At 38.0% G+C, this 22,995-nt stretch overlaps 3 protein-coding genes across 5 annotated transcripts in view; all 3 read left to right on the top strand.

Moving 5' to 3' along the window:
• The window catches only part of nompB (intraflagellar transport protein 88-like protein nompB), a 29,120-nt gene extending 19,407 nt beyond the window's left edge, over positions 1 to 9,713 (top strand). For 2 of the 3 annotated variants that reach the window (XM_046623010.2, XM_046623020.2), the window contains one exon: positions 5,652 to 5,758. Coding sequence is in view for 2 of the 3 variants with exons in the window: in XM_046623020.2 (XP_046478976.1) it covers positions 5,652 to 5,668 (17 nt within the window). In the remaining variant the exon portion in view is untranslated. Of the gene's footprint in view, positions 1 to 5,651; positions 5,760 to 9,574 lie in introns of those variants that run through there. The other variant, XM_046623003.2, reaches the window with a different exon arrangement.
• LOC124217950 (hexokinase type 2) lies at positions 9,596 to 14,102 on the top strand. Its single transcript, XM_046624180.1, has 8 exons — positions 9,596 to 9,728; positions 10,738 to 10,956; positions 11,040 to 11,359; positions 12,373 to 12,485; positions 12,941 to 13,096; positions 13,528 to 13,667; positions 13,776 to 13,909; positions 13,995 to 14,102. Exons 1-8 carry the CDS (start codon positions 9,596 to 9,598, stop codon positions 14,100 to 14,102), a joined length of 1,323 nt encoding a protein of 440 aa, XP_046480136.1.
• A 2,777-nt stretch (positions 14,103 to 16,879) lies between these two features.
• Positions 16,880 to 22,995, top strand: part of Sesn (Sestrin) — a 126,459-nt gene continuing 120,343 nt past the window's right edge. The window contains exon 1 of the mRNA XM_046622978.2: positions 16,880 to 17,217. The gene's annotated coding sequence lies outside the window, so the exon portion shown is untranslated. The remainder of the gene's footprint in view (positions 17,218 to 22,995) is intronic.

Here is a 22,995-nt window from a genome sequence, read left to right as displayed (position 1 = left end):
GCTCACGTGCGCCGGGTTAAAGACTCGCAATCGTCAAGTTGACGTCGTCGCGGTTTATACGCCCGCGGAACAACGACGACGATCCGATTGGTCGCGGGACGCGCACACCTCTCGACTTAGGCGCGCGCGATTTGCTCGACAAGCAATTTACAAGCATTTTATCATTGTTAAACCCGTAAACGATGCAGGTAAATGTGAAAACCTGCGAGGCACGACGGACCCCCTAAGCCGATAATTATATTTCATGGCTTTTGAGCACCGGGTAAAAGTCGGTTCGATCTATCTCGAGCAAATTCATCGTTGCACCGCCATAATTTAATTTAAAAAATAAAAACGAAAAAAAAAAAGAATAAATCCCGGGGTACGCCGGAACCCCTTAAAAAAATTATTACAAAAATACTTTCATATTTTTTTTTTTTTTTATTAACTTCTCAAGTATTCCATTTTACCCGAAATACTCTGTTTTCTTTACAAATCGTTATGAACTCTCGATTATGAAACTATTGAACATAGCATTTTTTTTTTTTTTTTTTTTTTTCATTCGTGGAAAATTTTTCAGGGGTCCGTCGTGCCTCGCCTTCCTCCTTCGTATACTATTTTCTGTGAATAATGTTTCGCTTCTCGCGGTAAAGTATACGTATATGTATACACACTGAGAGCAATTTTTATTTTCAGTTACCGCTCGGTCCTTGACTATTTTCATTTTTTACCACAATCGACAAAATATAGTTATAGGTAGAAAATGAAAATTAATTTTCTAGCTTTTACCGGAAACTCTACTATCCGTTACTATTCTTTCTCATCACGATCACAGTTACTATATTTTATCGCAACTGTTGCGAAAATTTAACGCTTGTGGAACGATAAATTGACGTTAAGGCCTTGTTTAACTAAAATAGTAGAGTAAACCTCACAAACTGATTTTGCGTTGCAACAACCAAAAAAGGATCGACGATAGCGCAAAATGGTTACGCGTACCTAGTTTTTCGTAATCCCAACAACGTTCAAACAGTTTTTTTAACGATACCTGTTTTACTCAATTTTTCTAGTTACTGCAACAAATGAAATTTTTCTCAATGTGTATCCGAACCGCGATATGTACTTGATGCAGTAATGTCTGCCGGCTAACGAGAGACGTACGTTTTACCGTTCAAATTGTACACAATTGTATAACGGTTGACGTGTAAAAAATAATAAGTGTGTTTTTCGCGCCTTTCCGAACAAATAATATATAATTATAATACATATATACATATATATATATGTGTGTGTGTGTACGCGCGCACGTATATCACACGATATGTGAAAAACATGTTATTCCAAGTTTTCGCAGTTACATATTACAACATTATATATATATATATATATATATATATATATATATATATATATATATATACATTATATATACCTTATATTATACTAGAATCTTTATACCCTTACAGTTATTTTCCTGTATACATATGCACGTACACATACGTGTAGATCAGCTCCCTGCAACTCTGTATTTCAGAAAACGAGTCTATGTTGTCACACTCGGTAGAGAGCGTTAGTAGTACAGTTGCACGGTTTGCCCGATTACCTTTACGGCCTTTACAGAGTGCAACCCGTGCAACTGCACTACTAACGCCTTCAATAAGAACTAAAATTATGTGACATACTAGGTTACTTTTTTTACTTTTTCGCTCGATCTAGTTGCAGGGGGCTGGTGTAGATATATCAACGCGTTCACTTTCCGAAATCTAATCGGTATGAATGACGAATGGTGTGGATTCGGTAATTACGCATCATATTATTTATACGCGCAGTATGTAGTTTGCTATTATTTTCTCAGACGTAGGTTATCAACACTTTGCAATCTTTCAAACGACCCGCATGCACATTATTGCACATGCTGCGTATAAACAGCAGCGAGTTCTCAACGTCGATTCGTGGATTATGTTTGCGAAAGTTTTCTTTGTAAAGTGAGAAATATATAAACATTTCTCACGTATCGGTATCATTGTCAATTATGATTAAACGTTAAACCTTAACATCTCGTCCCCCGCCCCTCTCTGTACTCGTCGAACAATCCCGATTGGTTCTTCTTTCTTGCTCAACGTACGTCGAAAGTTTATTTATCGCAACAAGGATTCGGAAGACCGCGAACTGTACCCTAAATTAATACAACACCTATATTATCAATCAGCGTAACTAGTTATATGTACAGTGTAACCCGAAGCATTACAATTAACATCGCAATCAATATCGTCTCTTATTTCGTTATAATCGCGTATGTTTATTATACCGTTCAATCACCCCCTGAGTTCGGTTATTACACGAATATTGAATTAATTTTGTATGTCTTTTTTTTCTTTTTTGTCATCTTTTTTTTTTTTTGTTTCCGCTTCAACGCGCTTTTGTTAGTTAATTCACTTTCCAGCTTCTGCTAATATGCGTATACACACACGTGCGTGTGTAATTGTGCTTTTATCACACTGAGACGTTACGGTATAATTTACGTACAGAATCGAAATTCGATATATTCGCGGTATAATAATAAATTATCATCGTACGTTATATGCACACACGGCTGATGAAATATTCAATCGCGTTACGCAACGCGACGTATTCACGTTCTGTGTATGCGTGAGACTCTCACTCCCACAACCAGGATGGTGTAGGTGTAACAAAGCGTGTGAGTATATCGCAGCTTATGCCGTGACGTTTGTTAGTTGGGTACGAATATCAACCTTGCCCTTGTAAAAGCTGCCGGATGATAATTACAACGCTTTCCGTCCTTCAACGGTGCATATCTTCTTGGATATATTTTGCACAGAGTTAAAATTTCGAATGCCGGATAATTCCGACTCCTCTTATCACGGTATTTGCAAGAGTGCATTATCGTCTTGCGAAATCGCAGCGTCCTCGCTTTACAGTTGCTCATTTTTGCGTCTCGTTATTTTACTCATTTTATAGATATTATAATTGTTAATACAACGTAGTATGCTTCGTTCGAACGAACGTCGAGGGAAATTTGATATGCGAGTAAGGAGATGTGGTTGAGAAGTAATTACAAAAAGTCGTCAAACTTTTTCATGCGAGAAAAAGACTCGCATGCAGCGCGCGTGTATCGCAGAGAAGAGTTAAATTGTCATTCGAAGTGTGATAAATAAATGCTAATTACGTCTAATTAACACTAGCTTTAAATTAGTTTCGTTGTACGCGGTAATTGCAAATCGAATATCTATAAATATATGTATGAAATAGCAGCGATTAATTTCGTTGCTCGTTTCTGCTTCACGAATACTTGTCAGATACATACAGATACTAACCAAAAGATTATCCCGTGAACGATAACCTCGCGTGACATTGTCCACATCACGCATGTAATTTTACTATCACGTGCATAACGTGCAGAGCATGCTGCGGCGTGTTTGTTGAGTAACGAATCTTTCATATCTTGATAACTCCTGACACGAGACGCATATGCGTGTGTGTGTGTAGTTTATAGTTATCTCTTGCCGAAAGACCCTTCATTTTAACCGATCGCATCATGCAACAAACGTTGATGCATTCTCGTTCTATATAACAATTTACGTAAGAACAATTATCACTCGGAACCAATCGGAATCTGATATTATAAAACTTGCGACGACAATACGTATAATTATACGATTTATTGGTGGTAGAATAATTATGTTTAGGTGCTGAACGCATTTCTACGATTATTGTTAAAGTTCGATTGATGAATTTTTTTTTTTCTATTTTGTTTCATCTGCGTTTCTTATTTTTCCCTTGTTTTTGTTTTGTCTCTGTAAGACGTGTCGTCGTATCTTACATAGAATAAATATACATGCTATACAGAGTGTTTTGAGAAAAATATTTCCAATTCAAACCTCTTCCGTCGTAACAACTGCGGTGTAAAGCTCTAATGTCATTGTTATATCATCATTCCTGTGCACATATACCTGCACTTGTAATGTACACAGTGTATTTTGAAATTTTCCATACATACTTCCATATCTTTCCAGAGATCCGTTGTTGTACAAAGCTTTAAATAGATAACAATACACCGAGTATTTTTTATACCGTTTTTCTCATTTCTATCACTGATTTGCAAACCGTGACGAAAAAAACCGACAATTTACGCCGATTGTTTTCCGAAGCCGCTGCGAAATTAGATATGTATCCGATCGTAGCGCAGATCGGATCACTTATTGCTGCAGGGATATTTCACGACCGTAATTCATTTGGATTAAAGAAGAATTATCGCATTTTAATCGCAAAGTTTCGACCGACGAGATCATTGAGTAATCCTTCTGAATCGTTTCAACGTTATCTTTATCAAAATTCCGTCGCGGTTCATCAATTGGCATTTGCCTTCTGCTCGATTTTCTATTTCGCAATTTATCAAGCTAACGATTATACAATTTGCAAAATGCTAAATGGTTCAAGCTTTTATTTTCCAATAACCGATTCTCACGTCTACAGTATGCACAGAATTATCGCACCACGCCAATTTATCACAGTCAAATATTGTTTTTAACATCAAAGGTATAGACTATTTGACAAGAAGGCTCTTGAAATTTTGCTTGTCCGATATCTGCAATATACATATAATGGCTGATAATATTTCAATCGCGATTTGCTGTACGGTTTTAATGTGAAAAAATTGACGCTACGAAATTCTTTTTTATCAAAATTACATTATAGGTATAATATACATATACTTACCTCTATATACGGGGAATTCCATGCGAACCCGACCAACGTCGGACCCTAACCATTACTGTTTTGATTGAAAAATTTTCTGCAACCCTCCCAGCTCCGAATTAGTACCCTGAATAGTTTTCAGATTTTTTACTCGACTGCTCAATTATTTGTAAATATTTAAAGTCATTTTGAAAAGGACCTCTTTTAAAATTCTCAGAAACTTTATTTTTTATCAAAAACATTTCAAGACCGAGCCCGTCATGAACCAATTTTTTTTTTCAATTTCTTTTCAGCGCTCTCAAATGTTCCAAGTGTAAAATAGAAGTTACGAGATCTTTTCAGGAATTTTCAGACCGTTTAAACAATGTTTCAGTTGATCAAAAAAAATTGAGAGTCCTGAAAAAAAAAAATTCCCATCGTGAACCCGGTCTTGAAATGTTTGTAAAAAAATACAATTTTGAGAATTTTTTGAGAATTTCAATCCTTTTCAAAGTCACTCTCAGTATTTGTAAATAATTAATCGGTTGAATATAAAATTTGAAAAAAATTCAGAGATCTATTTCATAGTTCGGATAATTGCAGAAAAAAAATTTGGACGATAATCAATAATGGTTGCGATTTCTAATCTTTAAACACGAGTCTCAAGATCAATGTTACCATCTCAAAAATGATGTCCTGTACAACATGTAATATGGCAGGCACGTGATTCGTTTCTTAAATTTTTATTATTCAAATTTCTCTCTGAAAAAAAAAAGAAAATTCTTCGTCACGAAAAAAAAAGAAAAAAACAGTACTTACACGGTACAAAGTCTAAACGAAAGTGGTTTCAAAGATTCGTGATTCGTTTCACAGCCTGTATTTTTGTTCAGAATTTAATCTTTTATTCCCCTTTCTTTTTTTTTTTTCTTTCTTCTTTGCATTCCGCGTTCAATCGTATGAATTGCTTTGAATTTCAGAATTGGTCGAAGAGTAAAACCAAGATGGTGGTACCGACAGAACGAGCTCTTCACGAGGCTATTCAAGTCGCGCCTCTTCTTCTCGCGGATGATGTCAGAAGACAAAAGGTACGTAGGTAGACATTTGAGAAAGAAGGTCGAAAGGCTTTTAAAGAGCAATTTAAACAAAAAAAAAAAGCACACCGGTAGTAAAATATTTTTCTTGTATAATTATTGTGTCAATTATAGAAATTATACAATTTTACATTATAGGTGTACGAAAATTTGCGTCTAATATTTTTTTTTTCGACATCGGGTTTTGTCATATCAATCGTTGTGCAAAAAAAAAAAAATAAATATAATAAGAATAATAATATTAATAATAATAACGTATCACCGCAGACTTGTGAGAATTTTTATTTTATCATTTTGATTTATTACGCTCGTTAAGCGAGTGTCGCGATACCGCAAACATTTTATCGGCTATGGCGAGCTGTCCAATAGCGAACTGCCACTCGAGACAAGCCTCTGTGGTCACAATTGACGCGTCACGTTTCTGTAATTCCTTTTGGCCGAAGCGAGACTCGATTATACGTAATGCAGCGTGTATGTAGATTTTACGATCATGTGAAATGTTCAACAAGCGTTTAACAATATTTTGTCAATTCGTTTCACCGCCGATTATCGAAGAGGTTTAACTATATCGTAGCTGTAAAATTGATTGGCAGATTCTTGCGAATAATTTTTCTTATGGAATAACAATTAGCTCTCGAACACGCGTGATTTAGGACAAAATGATACCCGTATCTTTACGACTTTTGGTCATAGATTACAACGGTGTTTCACACTTGGTTAATCTTCGCGTTGCGCCAGTCGTTATATCACGTTATTGCGATATTATAAACAACGAACGAGTCTTACACGCGTAAAGTGCGTATTTATAGGTATAGGTATCATATCGTGATGAAAACAAAACCGATTTTGACAAATTTGAAGGGCGGGTGGAGATTATAGGCGAAAAACATGACCCATCGCAATTTCGTATAACCGGCGTTATAAATAATACAAGTTATTTATGTACCCATCATACGTAGTTTTGCACGAAATTGGAATCGCGAAGATCGAGCTGATTGTGAAATTAATAAATTAACGCATCACCGTGACAATTACACATGTTGTTTTACAATTTTTCAGGCTCTCGTATAAAAAATTACCCGCTACTTTTTACGCCTACAATATTTCTAATTCGTCTATATTATCTACGTCATGTGTATATTGTGCAATCGTTTGTACGAAATACGAGGGAATTACGCCGTCAAACTACGCGTCGGAAAAGAGCCTGGTTTTGTTTATTTCTCGTATTGAATGAGCAAGCGAGCAAAGTTACGCAAGTTTTCGTTATTATAATTATTACTATTTCTTCTATCGGGGAAACAATTTTGGAAATCATTAATACGTACACGACGTTCTCTGCATTGATTTCGTAATAATAATTGGCTGTAATCAAACAAAAACAAAAAATAAAAGAATTAAAATAAAAAAAAAAAATTAAAGCAACGAACAAACTTCGAGTAATTCGTTTTTCTTCCCTATTTCTTCATAGCTTATTGATCGTTCTCGCGTCTCTCCATGTTTGACCTTACATTTATGAGGATCGCGGTTCACTTGATCATTCTATTTAGGAAGCAAAAATGTGGCCGCAGTTTAGCGATTCTCAATGATCCTGATTCAGAGCGAACAGTTTTTTTCCAATAACCTAAATTCGATAGTATACATTGTACGTATACAGATGATAGTTGGACGCGATACCAATCACGGATTTTCACGCGTATAAGGTACCGTAATACTATTTACGCGATAAATTTTAATCTGATATTTATTTCTACTCCACAAGCATTTTATATAGAGTAAATAATGATTACAGCCTTGTAATTTGAAAAAACAAAAAATCTACCCGGTCCTGAAAATCTGCAACGGTGTTCGTTATCTCGGTTGAACACATTTTATCGGCATATAATATCTAATATCCGAATATATTGATCGTTGAGAAAATTTGCGCAGTTTACGACACACGTGTATACACGTAATGTCAAAGTGAATAAATAATAGTTCTCAGCAGTGTCTAAATGAGGATTAGTATAATATACGAGTCTTATTTGTCAATTTATATTTATCGATTCGCTAATTATCATTGTCCAACAATTTTTATCTCACGTATAAATCATCGAATCGACGTCCCGGAAATTTTTCTCACTCCGTAACGTACGGTTTATAGATATGCGTATATACGTACACACAATATTCGCAATTCGCAATTCGCTGCAGGAATACGAAAAGTCTGTTTCAACCACGTCCGCAAACGATAATGTACGGGTCAAGACTTAATTGCTCTCTATTCGTTCTTGATTTATCCGGCATTCGCCACTTGATGCACACTATATATATATGTCTCTGTGCGTACAATATCGTAAATATAGCACGGTATTTACAGACATTATACGTACTTTTAACGAGTAATCCAGTACATCGCGTCTGGAAATTTTTTTCCAACAAACCGTAGGAGGGATCGTAGAGTGCAAAGGGAATACACACGTGTCGTTTTCTATCTCAGCAGTGTGTCTCTGTGTGTACGAGCCTGTTTGAGGATAGCAGAAGAAAATCGACCACAGCGTGCAGGCAATGCCGACCCGCCAATCTCATCACGCATGCAAATTGTCTCGTCTCGTCTCGTAGGAACGACTTGACGAAGGCACTTATATTACCGTCTAACAATAACTCGTCGCAATATTTCTTTCGAGGAAAGATACGCACACAACGCCTGATCAACCAAGGAGCTGGTTGTTCGCTTGAAAATTATTAATACTCCTTTGGTAATCTTATTACGAAACGGTAGAGCTTCGAGTATTTGTCAAATTATTGTTACGTTCGTAAACTACTGTGTTTTTCCTAATGATGCATAAAAAAAAATAAATAAATAAATAAAAAAAATAACCACAGAGGCTGCTATTCTTGAGAAAAGAGCTTCGATATCGATTATTTATGTCAAAAAGTACCGTAACGTTGAATCGAAATCAGGTCGGAAAGTAAAATTCTTCGTCATCACGATCGTTAACTTTCATCCGTATGATGTATGACGTACGATTCCATTTCTAATGGCAATGACTGAACTGATTTCGCAACACTGCGAACGTATATAACGTAAAGAATTGTTCTAGAATCGGAAGACTCTCCCTCCGCCCTTGCAATCCGACTTCTTTTACAAGCTGCTGCAACGATCGCGCGAATTTAGTCTGGTTCAGCAATTATAGTTGTACACCGAGTATAACTTTAACCTCGGTGGCTATTTAAATTACTCCAATCAGTTTCTTATTCTTAGTAACCGGACTATCTTACGTGAAATTTCTGTTCGATGCATACAGAGAGCTGGGGCGTTACGTGTTACGTTATCGTACGTAAATATCCTATAATATAAGGATACTCGAGTTACAATGCGACAGAACTTGTACAGAGAGAAAATTGATGAAAAAACTAATTGTGATAATGTATGTACGTTATACTCGATAGTTCGGTTTTATTTTTTGCCAAGCATACTCGAAATCCCGCATCAATGTACGCCAAGAAATCGGTACTCATTATCAGTGACTGTTTATTATGCATTCGCACGTATTCGCGTATTTGGCAAAAAAAAAAAAAAAACAATCTATTCACCTCTCAAAATTTCTCACCTTTAAATTCATACATACCCGTAGCCGTTACGTAATGCGCGTGAGAGGAGAATATTTTCTAATCAAATTTATCCTTGAATCGATTGATTGTCGCTGCCCCCTCCCCTCCCCCCCGCGCCTTCTTCTCGTTTGCAATGCAAACTTTTTAGCGATACAATTGGATTTTTGCGCGCTGTAGATATTGTACTTATATATTAACGAGTAATTTAAAATTTTCAGATAGAAAATCGTCTCGCCCAGATGAGATTTTCGGCCGCTACAACGCGGAAGATTCAGTCCGTGTTCTTGTCCGAGGTTGAAAATGGAATACGTCAACGACCCTCGTCACTGCAAATGGAGAACACGTACATCCCCGAACTGCCCGATGGCACGGGTAAGTTTGGTTCAAAAAAAAATTCGTTCAGCTAACTAATTAAACGAAAAGTTTATGACCCTGATAGTTAAGAGAGGATAAAAAACCAAACGGATGGATAATAATTTCTGCGTTAATTAATAACCTTAAAACTAATCAAACGATTATTGTCACGTTATTGAACTGAGAAATAAAGAATTAACAAAAAATGGTGTTAATCTGCGAATATTTAAACATACCAATTAACACCGCGAGATTATCGTTTGTATATAATGGATAATAACATGTAAGCGATATTTATATTACGGTTGTATCGCGTCTTAAATGTACGGATAAATCAGTAGAAATGAAATAAACATCGCTTTTGAATCTCGCGATGATGTATAATTTATCCCCGCACGTATATTACCAAATTGATAATTTGTGATTGTGAAAAATAGCCCTATGTAAAGAGTTCTTGGGGCGCTGGCGTACTTGGAAAACCACTCGCTAGGTTCCAATATAACAAACATTCACGGGTTGTTGGAAAAAATCGATTTCAAACTTTGATAAAGCTGAGTAAACATTAATCAAGCAACAAGTTCCGCCGTTACTCTTTGGAGCGCACGGTGCGAGGCTTAATTTTGGGATTTTCAAAGGCCGCTGGCCGGCAGTGCAGTAAACTTTTTCACACGAAATTATTATGCTTTCTTGTATCGCTCACGATGCAGTTTTATAGTGAAGGTCTATAATTGTGATCGATGTAGGCGTAGAGGTTGTAGATTCAAAATTGCAGTCGAATCTTTTTATTAAATTCTTTCAAATATCTTTATTTTTCTTTTATTTCTCTCCACATTATACAAGGAAACTGGAATATTATTAATTAAACGCTATACACGCGATGATTTTTACCTCCGTGCGCGTGTATATATATGAAACAGGAAAGAAAAAATTGAATAAATCACAGAAACCCGGACAAAATAAGAAGAATTTAATTGAATTTAGAGAAGATCGTATGAGATATAATGTTTTCTTTTTTGACATTCCCCAGAGTCGGGTTTATTTCTGGCGTTGGACCTTGGCGGTACCAATTTCCGTGTAATTCTCCTGGAACTGGAGAACGGAGTCGTTGTCAAGGAAGACGTCAAGAGGTATCACATTGGGGCCGATCTCCGAGTCGGGTGCGGAATCGCGTTGTTCGATTACCTTGCGGAGTGTGTCAGTGACTTTGTAATCGGACAGGGTGTCCAGGACATCGAACTTCCCCTGGGTGAGGAGAATTTCCAATTCGTTTTTCTAATTTCTGACCATCGCGGAGCAATTACTAACCGTCTTTGTTAATCCCCCCCGCAGGTTTCACGTTCTCCTTTCCAATGATCCAACACTCCCTGGAAGTTGGTATTCTCGTTACGTGGACCAAGACGTTCAACTGCCAAAACGTGGTGAACAAAGACGCCGTATTACTGCTACGCGAAGCCCTTGAGAGACGGGGAGACACGAAAGTGAACGTTGTCGCTGTTCTGAACGACACGACGGGGACTCTGATACAAGGCGCTTCGCAGGACCGAAACACGGCTATCGGTCTGATCCTGGGAACCGGAAGCAACGCTTGTTATCTAGAAAGAGCCGACAAAGTGCAGCACTGGGAGACGGAGAGACACGGCGAGAAAGAGGTGCGAATTCTTGATGAAATCGAGACCAGAAAGAGAAGCCGAAAGTCGATAATACAACAAGCGGAAAATCCTTCACACTGTTTCAATAAAATCGAAAAAACCATATTAAAATCGTTATTCGGAAACCTGCCCATTCGCTTTCGCGATGCAGTAGATGGGAAATTTTTTTTGTCGTAGACAGATTCGCGGATTTGTGTATTGATATATTTTCTTCCGATTTGCTGGTTTACGCGATGATTATACCTGCACACGGCTGATAGGATGGTGCTTCCGCGTTCTGATGTACAAGGTACAAGCTGTATCATTATCGCTGATTATATCGTTCATGCATACATACTCGGGGAATGCAACGTACAGTATGCGATATTGAACATGGTATGGATTATAAGAGTACGCAAATATAACCCCACCCTGCACTATCCTGTCAGTTGTGGATGTCAGGGCAGAACTTTATATTGCCTCCGGGTCTAGATATTGTGTAGTTAGGTGTAGGGATTCTCATATTGATGCGTAAATACCTGTAATTATCCAATTTTCATATCCCGTGAATAATAACGGCTGCTTCTGACGTATTGCGAGTAAACTCTGTTAATCTCGTTCTATTTTACCTGCATATTTCCGACGTATGAACGAAACAAAGTTGTCAATGAATTTGAAAAAAGTAGGGAAAAAATAACGTAGAACAGACAGATAAATACGCCGTGTATTCAATTCTTTTCCAGAATTTTCACGATAAACAGTTTAATTACTTGCTAATGCACAGGTACACGGCATATACGGTCTCATTTTTTTTCATACGAAAGCGATAAACGTTTGAAAAGGAAACAAAAAGTAGTTAACAAACTCTTGCCTTGAACAAATTGGCGGGTCTTTCGCTTGTTTTACTATTATTTAAGAATTCAAAATCCCCGAATTGTTGAACAATCATTAGTTAATGAATGAACTATTTGGAAAACGAATTTTCATATGCGCTTTGTACGTTTGTTATTAATCAGAATGGCTACTTATTTTAGGTAATAATCGACATCGAATGGGGCGCGTTTGGAGACAACGGAGTACTAGACTTTATCAAAACTGAATTCGACCGCGAAAACGACGCAAACTCGTTGCTGGTCAGTTCGTTTACGTAAGTGTACCAACATTTTATTATTAATTGTATACCTGTTTATGTATAAAATTGTTTACATACCTGTCGTTCTACAAAGTGCAGCATTTTGCAATTCGCATTTCTTACGTTTATTCGTTTTCACGCACGAGTTGACGTTACATTTGAACCGGAAAATACTGTACGAATAAAAATATGTTGAGAAAGTCACGAACGTTGCACACGGTATTGTGTCGTATGTTATAACAATTCGTTAACCTAATTCCCTTGAATCCAATTTGTTGGATAGAAACAAAGACTAGTTTTATTGTTCAAAATTTTTCTTACAATTACAGTTACAATTTTTTCCACGCTACGCCGGGTGAATATTTTCCAGGACATTAATTTTATCGTTCATGTATCACAGACTTAATCTATATGTACGTATGCACATACCTTATATATTTGTACATTTTTTATCCTATTGTGTCGCATAGGTTTGAGAAATATATATCTGGAAAATATCTGGGAGAATTAACCCGCATCACACTTGCTAAACTGACGAAAGAAGGACTTCTATTCGAAGGACATGCCCCCGGCGCTCTACTCACCCCTGGGAATCTCACGACTGACCTGGTGTCTCACATCGAACAGTGAGTTTTTTTAAATCTAATTTCCTACATTTATACAATGCGTATTACTATCATATCTTACACACGAATAGACGGCAGCTTACGTGATATATTTCGAAATATTAACTTTGATTTTGGTCAACTTTTTATTACGCTAGAAATGGGTACCTACAGTGAGGGATAAAAGTATTCGTACAGTGGATAAATTTAAATAAAATAAGGAACAATTTTTTAAATGAATTTATTAATTGAAACGTGTGCTGTTTTATTTCATGCCTGGACACTAACGTATGCAAACATATAGAATCGGTCTTGTTATCTTGTGTTGTATAGACAAGTCGCCGTTATGGCAAGGACAAAAGTATTCGTAACATATAGTGTAGCTGTGTAGCACTGTAGTAAAATTTTGTTCTTTTCACCGCATCTCCTATACTCATGTCAACAACTTACAGAGATACTCTTGATGGAGGCAGCAACAATACAAGAGATGTTTTGGCCAGATTCGGGGTGACAGCAACTGAAGAAGACATTGCCATTGTACAATACGTTTGCGAAATTATATCGAACCGTGCTGCTCTCCTGGTTTCTATATGTAAGAACCATTTGTGGATTTTATTTGCTGAAATTTGTTGCTTTTTTCAAAATTACCACCGTCTATCAGCAGTATTTTATCAACTCTTCGTTTATTATTGTCAATTAGGTCTTGCAACATTATTGGAAAAAATCGATCGCGAGGAATCGACTATTGCAGTCGACGGTTCGCTTTACAAGCATCATCCTCGTTTCGAGGGGTGGATGAATCAGTACATTCACCTTCTGGCACCTGGACACAAGGTATGCAATCCTCTCACCAAATTATCAAAAAAAAAATCCTCTCATCCATTGAACGTATAATTAGCAATTTTTATTTGTTTCACAGTTCAAGCTCATGCATGCAGAAGATGGAAGTGGAAAAGGTGCTGCACTAGTAGCAGCTATCGCATTAAGGCTTAAAAAAAGACTTGAATGGGAGGCAATCGGTGATTAAGTTTTTATTACTATAATCATGCAGAACATTTGTTTCATTCCTCTCTTCCCCTTTCTCTCTCAGTTCACCCGTAGCATATAATAATTATCATTACGTTTATCAAATTATGTTATATCGCAAAAATATGAACCAGTGAGTCAGGCGTGCAGTCTGGAATAACGACCACAGAACGAAGAAAGAGAAAAAGAATCACGTGATTTGAACAACGTTTGTTTAAATTGAAAATTCGTCAACGTTCTCATCAACGCAGCTTACAGCGAGTGAAAAAAAGCTCTGATTCCGTGTGGATAGAGTAAAAAAAGGAGTATGAATTGGTCCAAAATATTTAATCATTCCGTGAAACTTGCAATCATTCGTGTGACAACATTGGTGTTGTTAATTGCTGTGAAATTACGATAAGTTCGAAAATCAATATCGTAATGTTCAGTAGGGATATTTATTTTTAACTTCTATTACACTTTACTACTACTCGTTTCACGCAAGTGCCGAATGGAAATTACGAAATTCGAAGGACTAGAAAAGAAGAAAAAAAAAGTACAAGCGTCCACCTTTTTTTTTGTCATCATTAGATTCTCTCATCGTACAGATAAGATCTTTTATCATTACACGGAGTGTCTTTTAATGTTCGAATATGCCGACGGAAGCTCTATTTTCCAATTATACGTACCTTAACAGCTATAAGTTTTCCTAATTTATTAAATGTTATTCAAATCTTCAAAGTTTGGGGGGCAAAATCTGCTGGGTTTGTCAACACAGATTCCAACATTCAGTACCTATTAAAGACATATTTTATGTGTCATAAACGTATCGTACGACCCCGTTGTGCGAGAAATTGCAATATACTGTCAAATTCTTTGACGGTTTTTGCGTACTACTTAGAGAAACGCACAAGCTTCTTCGCATTATTTGAAAGAAATATCCGACCTAATAAATGTTACTCTCGATAATGCATTCTACGTGTATTTAAAATTTTTTATTCTCGTCTCTTATTTTCGTTGCGAAAGACGGTAACTATAAGGTTGTCAAGTGTTGCCCGTATGTTTCTCGAAAATATACTTTTAACTCGTTCGGAACGTTGCTTTATCCACCAGATACGTTCGTAACAAATAATTATAAAAATCACGCATTTTCTTACATAGAGTACCGTATTGTACGAAATAGGAGTTGAGATATTTGGTGCTGATTATGGCTAGAAAAAAGCCGGACTTGAATTATAGGCGATGTTGTCCTTGTGGGTTTATTAAAAATAAAATTCCTGAAACGAAGTCTTAGGCTTGGAAGTCGATTGTTATTCAGGGTCGATTTGTATTTAGAACAGCATGGTATACATTGCATTATTGGATGGTCGTAAGTATGGTGGATATAATAATGTATGCAGTACGCCAAATAGCGTCTGATACGTTAATAAATATAGGATAAATTTGTATAGATAGATATCGATGAGATGTTTTTGTTAAATATGATTGAATACATTATAATAGTAATAGCGTTTATAAACAAAAACAAACAGTTATTTCTTATACCATATAAAAAAAAAACAATATATATATATATATATATGTATAAAACATATGTTATGATATTATTTATTTTAATAAAATATTCTTTATTCTAAGTCAGGTATCAATATAAGTTATACAAAATGTAGTATATAAATATCATGACTATCATTATTATATATTGTATTTGTAACTTGTTAATACATACATACGTGTACATGTATATATATATATATACATACATGGACGCATACATATTATACACTCCCAGTTGTACTTGGGCAGGAGTTATTTTATAAATAAAAAGAAAGGAAAAGAAATTCGCACGTATTAGCAGAATTCGTTCGATTGGAATGTGATTCTCGTATCATATCTGTCCGTAATCCGTATCCCGCTTCTAACGTGCGCGAAAAGTTTAAATTTAATTTCTATTGAAAATTTGTCAGAACGAGCGTTGTGAAAACATGTATCATCAGTCGCATATACGAATTGTTCTACGGGAAAATGTTGAATTCTGAATTTCAGTGAAAGCTGAACTTGACAGCTTCGAATGAAACCCGCATGAAAAATCGCTTGTTCTCCGAAGACGTACGTCGATATTTTTCAAGCTCGCGTTATCTCCAAAACCACGGCTGGATAAGCTTTTCCGATTATTCGTCGTACGTAATCTATTTCTTATCAATTTATATCAGCGGATTTGTCTGCAACGGTAAAACGACTCTATCGCCGTTAGATTGATTTAAGATTTTGGAACCTATCCTTAAGTACTCTCGATTTGAAAACCCCGCCGTCCTTTCGTGCTTTTCGATTAACAATTGAAAGCAGGAACTCTAGCAGCTCTCGAAAACGGTGCATTGTTCATTCGTGGGGAAATTAAAGATTCGGAGCTTTTATAATCGCAAGTCTGGCGTTTAGTTTAGTTTCTTGTAATATGCATAAGACGAAAGGTAGCTCGAGGCGTGCAGCACGGAAATCGTTTCAAATACTGCGAGTGTAAGTGAATCGTATGATATACCCATATAGTATAAATTATACGCAAACGGGGCTGTTGCCGAAACGTTATGAATCGAGATAAATCCCCCGTATAATTAGGCGTTGGATTTTACAGGGTATAACATAAATCGCGTCTAAATCGCGGGTAAAGGTTGAGGAGCTTATAGCATGCCTATGACGAAAATATTGATCTTGTTGCTAGGCGGTTAAAAGCGGGTTATTCAAACGGTGTTCGTGGTTTACAGTTTCCTCCGCAAGATGCCGGCGTCGTTGTTCCGCGAGTCGAAGTGACAGTTCGGAACTGTCAGTCGGGGTGGTAATGTCGCGTTTTCGCTGCTAATAAACGTCCTCGTTAGCTACAAGCGGCTAGTCGGCGAATAAACGGCTATAAAATACAAGGGGATTCGTTCGGTGTGAGATGTGCTCGCGATTAACCACCGATAAATACACGACATTACGCCCGAAAGCTCGGGTTGCGTACGCTCGAAGGAACGGCTCGCCGGCTCGCTCAGTCTACTGGAAGATTCCATTGTGAGTGGATTTGAAAAATTTACATCCTCCAAGGAATCGTCAGTTTTCTCACGTCTCGCCAACCCGCTAATCAGACACCGTCACATATCAAGGTACGTCAAAAACCCTCGATTACTCCGCGTTCTTATTTCGAACGATTAAACGACCGTCGTTCGAACAAACCCGAGTAAAAGTTGGGCGAGAACGGAGGAACGAACGAACGAAGCAAGGAGCGAGTGAGGCTATACAGTCAGTCAGTCAGTCAGTCAGTCGAGTCCCGTCCCTCTCGTTTCAGCTGGTCTCTCAGCTGACGAGCAGAGCGTTGGCTGCTGCTGCTGATGCCGATGCTGTACTTATTCGCTGACCGGTTCGTCGAGTCGAAACAACGCGTACGATAGAGCGAGAAAACGAGAGAATGAAAATAAAACCTGGAAGGTACTCGGTTGAAAAGAGAAGAGAATCACAAGCCTTCCCGGATAGCTTCGCTATCTTCTGTACGAAATCACGTTAATCGGATATTATTACGTACGTTTCGTGTTCGTCGGGTCGAAAAAAAAAGAAAGAAACGCATGTATTTTATTTTTCTTTCAAATCCCTGCGTTGCACGTTCTATTCGGCTGATACCGTACATAGATAGATGGAGGGATAGATTGGTGGGCAAGTTAAACGTACGGTGAAAACCAGTTGCTGACACAATGAATACGAACGCCGCGACGACTGTGACACTGTTTTGTAAATTGCATCGAGCGAGACTTTATGCCGGCTTGCATGCATACGCACACAGATGTCGTGTCAATGTGTGCATCGTGCATGCCGATACACGTGTAACGTGTGCATCGTTCTAATCTTTCTCCTCCATCTCCTCATCCTACTTCTTCCTCTTCGTCTTCTTCTTCCTACTTTTCATCCAGTAACGTCACACGTTCTTAAAAAAAAGTTTCAGGTACGCACATACGTACGTGTAACGTCGTAATGCAATTCCGTCATGTATTCAATGTACCTAATGTATGCATGTATGCATGTGTATGTAAAACATGACTCCGGGGTTACATCGGTCTCTCAAAATAGACATTTTTGTATTAATAATAGTTTTACCGTGCCTTGAGTCAGGTTTTTGGTTGGTTTCTTTGCTTTTCTCTCCCCCCTCCCCCCACCTCATCGACCCTTCTCCAAACCGCTCTCTCTTTCTCTTTCTCTCTCTCTCTCTCTCTCTCTCTCTCTCTCTATGTATCTTTTTTTCACTAGTTTATCCAACCGTTCAATAAAACTCGTCCTCTTCCCGTACTCTTAATAATAATAGTTATATTTCGTGGGCTGTTTCCTTCTTTCTCTCTCTCTCTCTCTCTTCAACGCTCCAATTGTCGATTTTTTCAGTTTTCCCTTAGTTATCGGTCGAATTCTTTCCATTTTCATTTATCGCAGGCTACGCGTGTACCGTACATTAAAGGCGACGTCGAGAGTATACCTGCCCGTGTGTAGTATCGATGTAGAGCGGTGTGTGTACAGTGTAAGATGGATATTGACTTTTTGGAGCAGCGACCGCTCTTTATTTCCTCGTTACGTTTGTGTGCGTTCTTTCAACATTTTTATTTCTTCATTTTTCGCCTCGTATCGTATACACCTGCAATTACATGTACGTATACCATACGGAAGTATATCTCGTTCGTTGGTGTTGTAAATTTTTCTTTATGAATCATCGTTCCACGTTACCTGCGTACAGGTTAGTCACTTGTTGGCGATCAGCTGATTGGACCGACTGCAAAAGAACTCTCGGTATTTTAGAGGGTTTCTTTCTTTCCTCTCTCGTTAATTTTTTCTCCTCAATTAACCGATGCACGTTGCCAAAACATCCGAGTTATAGAATTAATTCGCAATTAGGTTCGTCCGTAGTGTTTTTCAGCACCATACATGTACGCACGATGTACCTGCGCAATGGAAAAACTGACTGTGAACTAGGAGAAATAAATTTATTCACCTCGATCGCTGCCTCGAGATCATAAAAAAGGAAAAAAAAATTAACAATTTTCCTTATCCTTCCGTAACGTTGTCGGGTTAACATTCGTTTCGAAATTATACCTATGGATGATGGTGGTGTATATACGAATGGAAGGTATTATACTCATTTGCATATTATTGTTGAGCAAAGAGCTGTGTTTAGTAATGTATATGGTATAATTGTTGAATTTATAATAGCATGCATGTGCAAGCGGTGAAATATAGCTGCGGCATGAGTAATTCTGTAATCGCGATTAAATAGAACAGAGAAGAAGAAGAAGTAGAAAAAAAGTACCGCAACACGTTTCCTTGCGGCTGGGATTTCATGAATTCTATATATATGCGCAATACATAATACAAGATATCTCGTGACGGCGTATCGAATGATATTCCGGTTTTCGGAAAAGTATACATATTTATGTATATCATATACCGTACATACGATGTGTATCGGGTACATGTATCTATAAATATTGTACTTTATACGTGTTTCGTCGTTTCACGATCAGTCAAGCGTAAAACTAATTGTGAGCAATGATCATCGCCTATCGCATTACGTGTAAAGTCGTTCGAGTTTTTAGCGTGCGTAAAAAATATGACTCGGATTGTCGTCCGCGTTGAATGAAAAGTCGGTAAGATCGCGTATAGCGATGATGATATTTTTAACAATAACAACAACAAGAGCAGCAGCAACGAGGGAAATAACGCGTCCGATATATAATAAGCGGGGCAATTGTACCGCTGCAAACTGAAACAATTCGTATTAATCCTTCAAAGGTCGAGAACAAATTACCACTCGGTTGTACATCATGCGTACACGTACCTATATACCTATGTAAAATACATATTGTATATATATATATATATATATACACATATGTACAAACCGTGTGCGGCACCGCGGCAACAATTGTTCGTTGGTTTTGCCGCTCCTCATTTCTTTCTCGTCCTTCTTCTTCCTTTTCCTCGGCGTATTTTCGACCTTTGAGAGGTGTGCGCTCTACACATGTGTCTCGGCCCGGCCAACGTTATGCGGAGAGAAAGTATCAGGCTTATTCCCTGCTTATTCCCTGCAACAGCACCGGCACATTTCCTCTCATGCGTACGCATATAAGTATAAACACACGATCTTGCTACACATACTCTGTGCCTGCGCAGTCGCACAATGCGATTGTTCTCTCTTATTAACGTTCTCGCGTACTTTGAAATTTTTCTATTCTTTTTCCCTCTTCTTCGGTCTTTCTTTAGTCCCTTTTTTTTTCTGCTCTCGTTCGCAGAATACGCTTCGCGTTTAGAAGTGGAGAGGAAGGCGTGTGTGTAATAATGACTTGGACGGCGTATACGTGTACATACCTATGCGTACAAAGTATATCGCGTTAATACCTGTGTACCTGTGTACGTAAGCGTAATCGCTGCAATGCAATGTCGGAAATTTACCCGCCATCAGCGGCACTTTGTACACCTACGTATAGGTACGTGTAATACGCCCAGTTCCTACGTATAAGTAACGCACTGATGATAATTACTCCAACAACAATGCTATCACCAGCGTCATCATCATCATCATCAACCTCGTCAATGATAATAACAAGAGTGATATTAATGAGCCTTTCGTATATGTACTCGGTTTAAATTAGCATTCGGCATTGCTCCAGGCAAGTGCATGTACAGGCACGTTCATACATGTATAATGTACAACGTGTACGTACGTACCTAGCCGTGTATGCATAATATATCGGCGAGGCTGCAGCTCGTACTTCGCTGTTACTCCGCTCGCTTCTTCCTTGTGCATCCTAGATCAATAGATCGTGTGTACGGACGGATGTACGTGTGCGTTAAAGTTCGTTAGATCCATCTTATGTTCGTACGTTGGTATATACGTACCTACGTGGAGCGTAACGTGTGCTCGTTGCTCGTTGTTCAATTATACATTAGGCATGTACCATATACCGACGTTACAACTTTGAATATTGAAGGATCTCTCGAAGACTAAAAGAAACTGTAAACCATACGTTGAGGTTGAATTGGAAGTGATTTGAGTAGATGTGTTTTGAAAAAATTTGAACGTTTGTTCTTTTTTTTTTTTTTTAATCCTTCGTAACAAAGAATTTCTTTCCGTTCCCTGTAACGTTCGTACAAACGCTGCGAGTACGCGTGGGGAAATCAAATTTTTCCGTGTACTCGATTTGAGAAAAAAAAAGAAAGAAAAAAAAAATAACGTTTTACTTGAATTAAATTATTTAGTTAAGTTTGAAACGCGCAGGTGCGATTGTACACGATTAACGAGACTGGATGTAAAATCGGTGCGAATTTTTCCCGTAACTAATTTCTACTTTTAATTTATACACCTATCGTAATAACAGCCAGAGAGGCAACCGCGGACATTCAGCTGCGGGTGCAGAGGCCTCTGATTATCGCCTCAAGTAGAACTTGATCAGCTCGATCGACGACTGTACAACGGTAACTAATAATATATTCTCACGTGAAGATTGAATCACGTGCTTCACGTGGCCGCGATGGTGGTGGTGTTACGCCGATCGGGCTTCTTCCAGTATCGAATAAACTTGTCGCAACGTCGCCAATTTTCTATCCTACTTATTATCAAAAGAGAAACGAAAGAAAAATGTCAAACGAGTCGAGTACGACCAATGGCAGTCGCTTTTAAGGGGTTGATTTCGACGTTTACGTACAAATCGTACCTCAAACGCGAAAAAGAGCTCGACAGCTCCATCCTCTGCGCAATTTCGAACAAAAACGTTTCGATCCATTTTCGATTTACACACACACACGTATATACATATATATATATATATATATATATACAACAACAACACGACGATAATAATAATAATATGAAACGCGATTGCCCTTGCATTTTCTCGTACGGTAAAATAATGGCGGTGTATATTCGTATATACGTAGTGACCTTAATGACTTTGAAACTTGCTAATCGGTTAAAACGTGAGAGCGGATTCTCACGTAGCGAGGATATTTGATCTTAAAAGTTATCGCGCAAACGACAAAGAAAAACGGATGGATGAAAATTCGTCGGACTTAATTTTTGCTTTTCAATTAATGTGGGTAACACGGGCCGGATTTTCTTTGCTCGTCAGCTCGGTCGGTAAACGAAATTTTTACATCCACGCGTGTCTCTAATTTACGTACGTACGTGCACAATGGACGAGATGCTGCACGCGTGTAACGTGCGTACGTACGGTGTATTCTCGGCAAAGAGATGACGAGCAAGCGAGCGGGTTGTCTGGTTACAACACGCATATCCGGTCCAGTGTCAACAAGAGTCCGTGCTGCACTAGACCGGGCATATGTGTAACGTATCACAATCGTCCCAACGTACACCTTGTGCTCGAACGCACTCGCGTGATTCTAGACGCGTGTGCGTAAATAGCTGCATTAACGCGAGCTACGTAACGTGGACGCAACGACGTTCTTGAAATGGATATCCATTGTCGACCGTAACCACGATTGCTTTCCATCGTCGCTCGCTCGGCGTCATATTTAAGCAATCACCCACCGCCGATGTTCTTCTTCGCTTATAAATATTCAACGCTGTTTAGGTACGTAGGTATAGGTCATTGAACAAGAAAAAAATTCATCCAATCTTACCGATTCGATTAGTCGATGATGAAGTCACATCCGTTGTAACGAATATCGCGTCTAGCTGTACTGGAAACGGTTTTGTTTTAACTTGGCCGTACCTACCTACACCCTCGGATTTCTTCCAAATAAATAAATTAATGAAAATCTCCTTTGAAACGCGGATCTTTATCTCAGTCATCCTTTTGCGGCTAGTTTTGTTTGTTTATTCGAATTCAATTTCGGAAGCTTCTCGGTAATATTTTGAAAAAGTTCTAAACAAAGATCACCCTGAACTGTAC

The sequence above is a fragment of the Neodiprion pinetum genome, chromosome 1 (assembly GCF_021155775.2).
Source record: "Neodiprion pinetum isolate iyNeoPine1 chromosome 1, iyNeoPine1.2, whole genome shotgun sequence".
NCBI classification, from domain to species: domain Eukaryota; kingdom Metazoa; phylum Arthropoda; class Insecta; order Hymenoptera; family Diprionidae; genus Neodiprion; species Neodiprion pinetum.
Note: the sequence above shows the minus strand (reverse complement) of the source record. Positions and strands in the feature narration are given on the sequence as shown.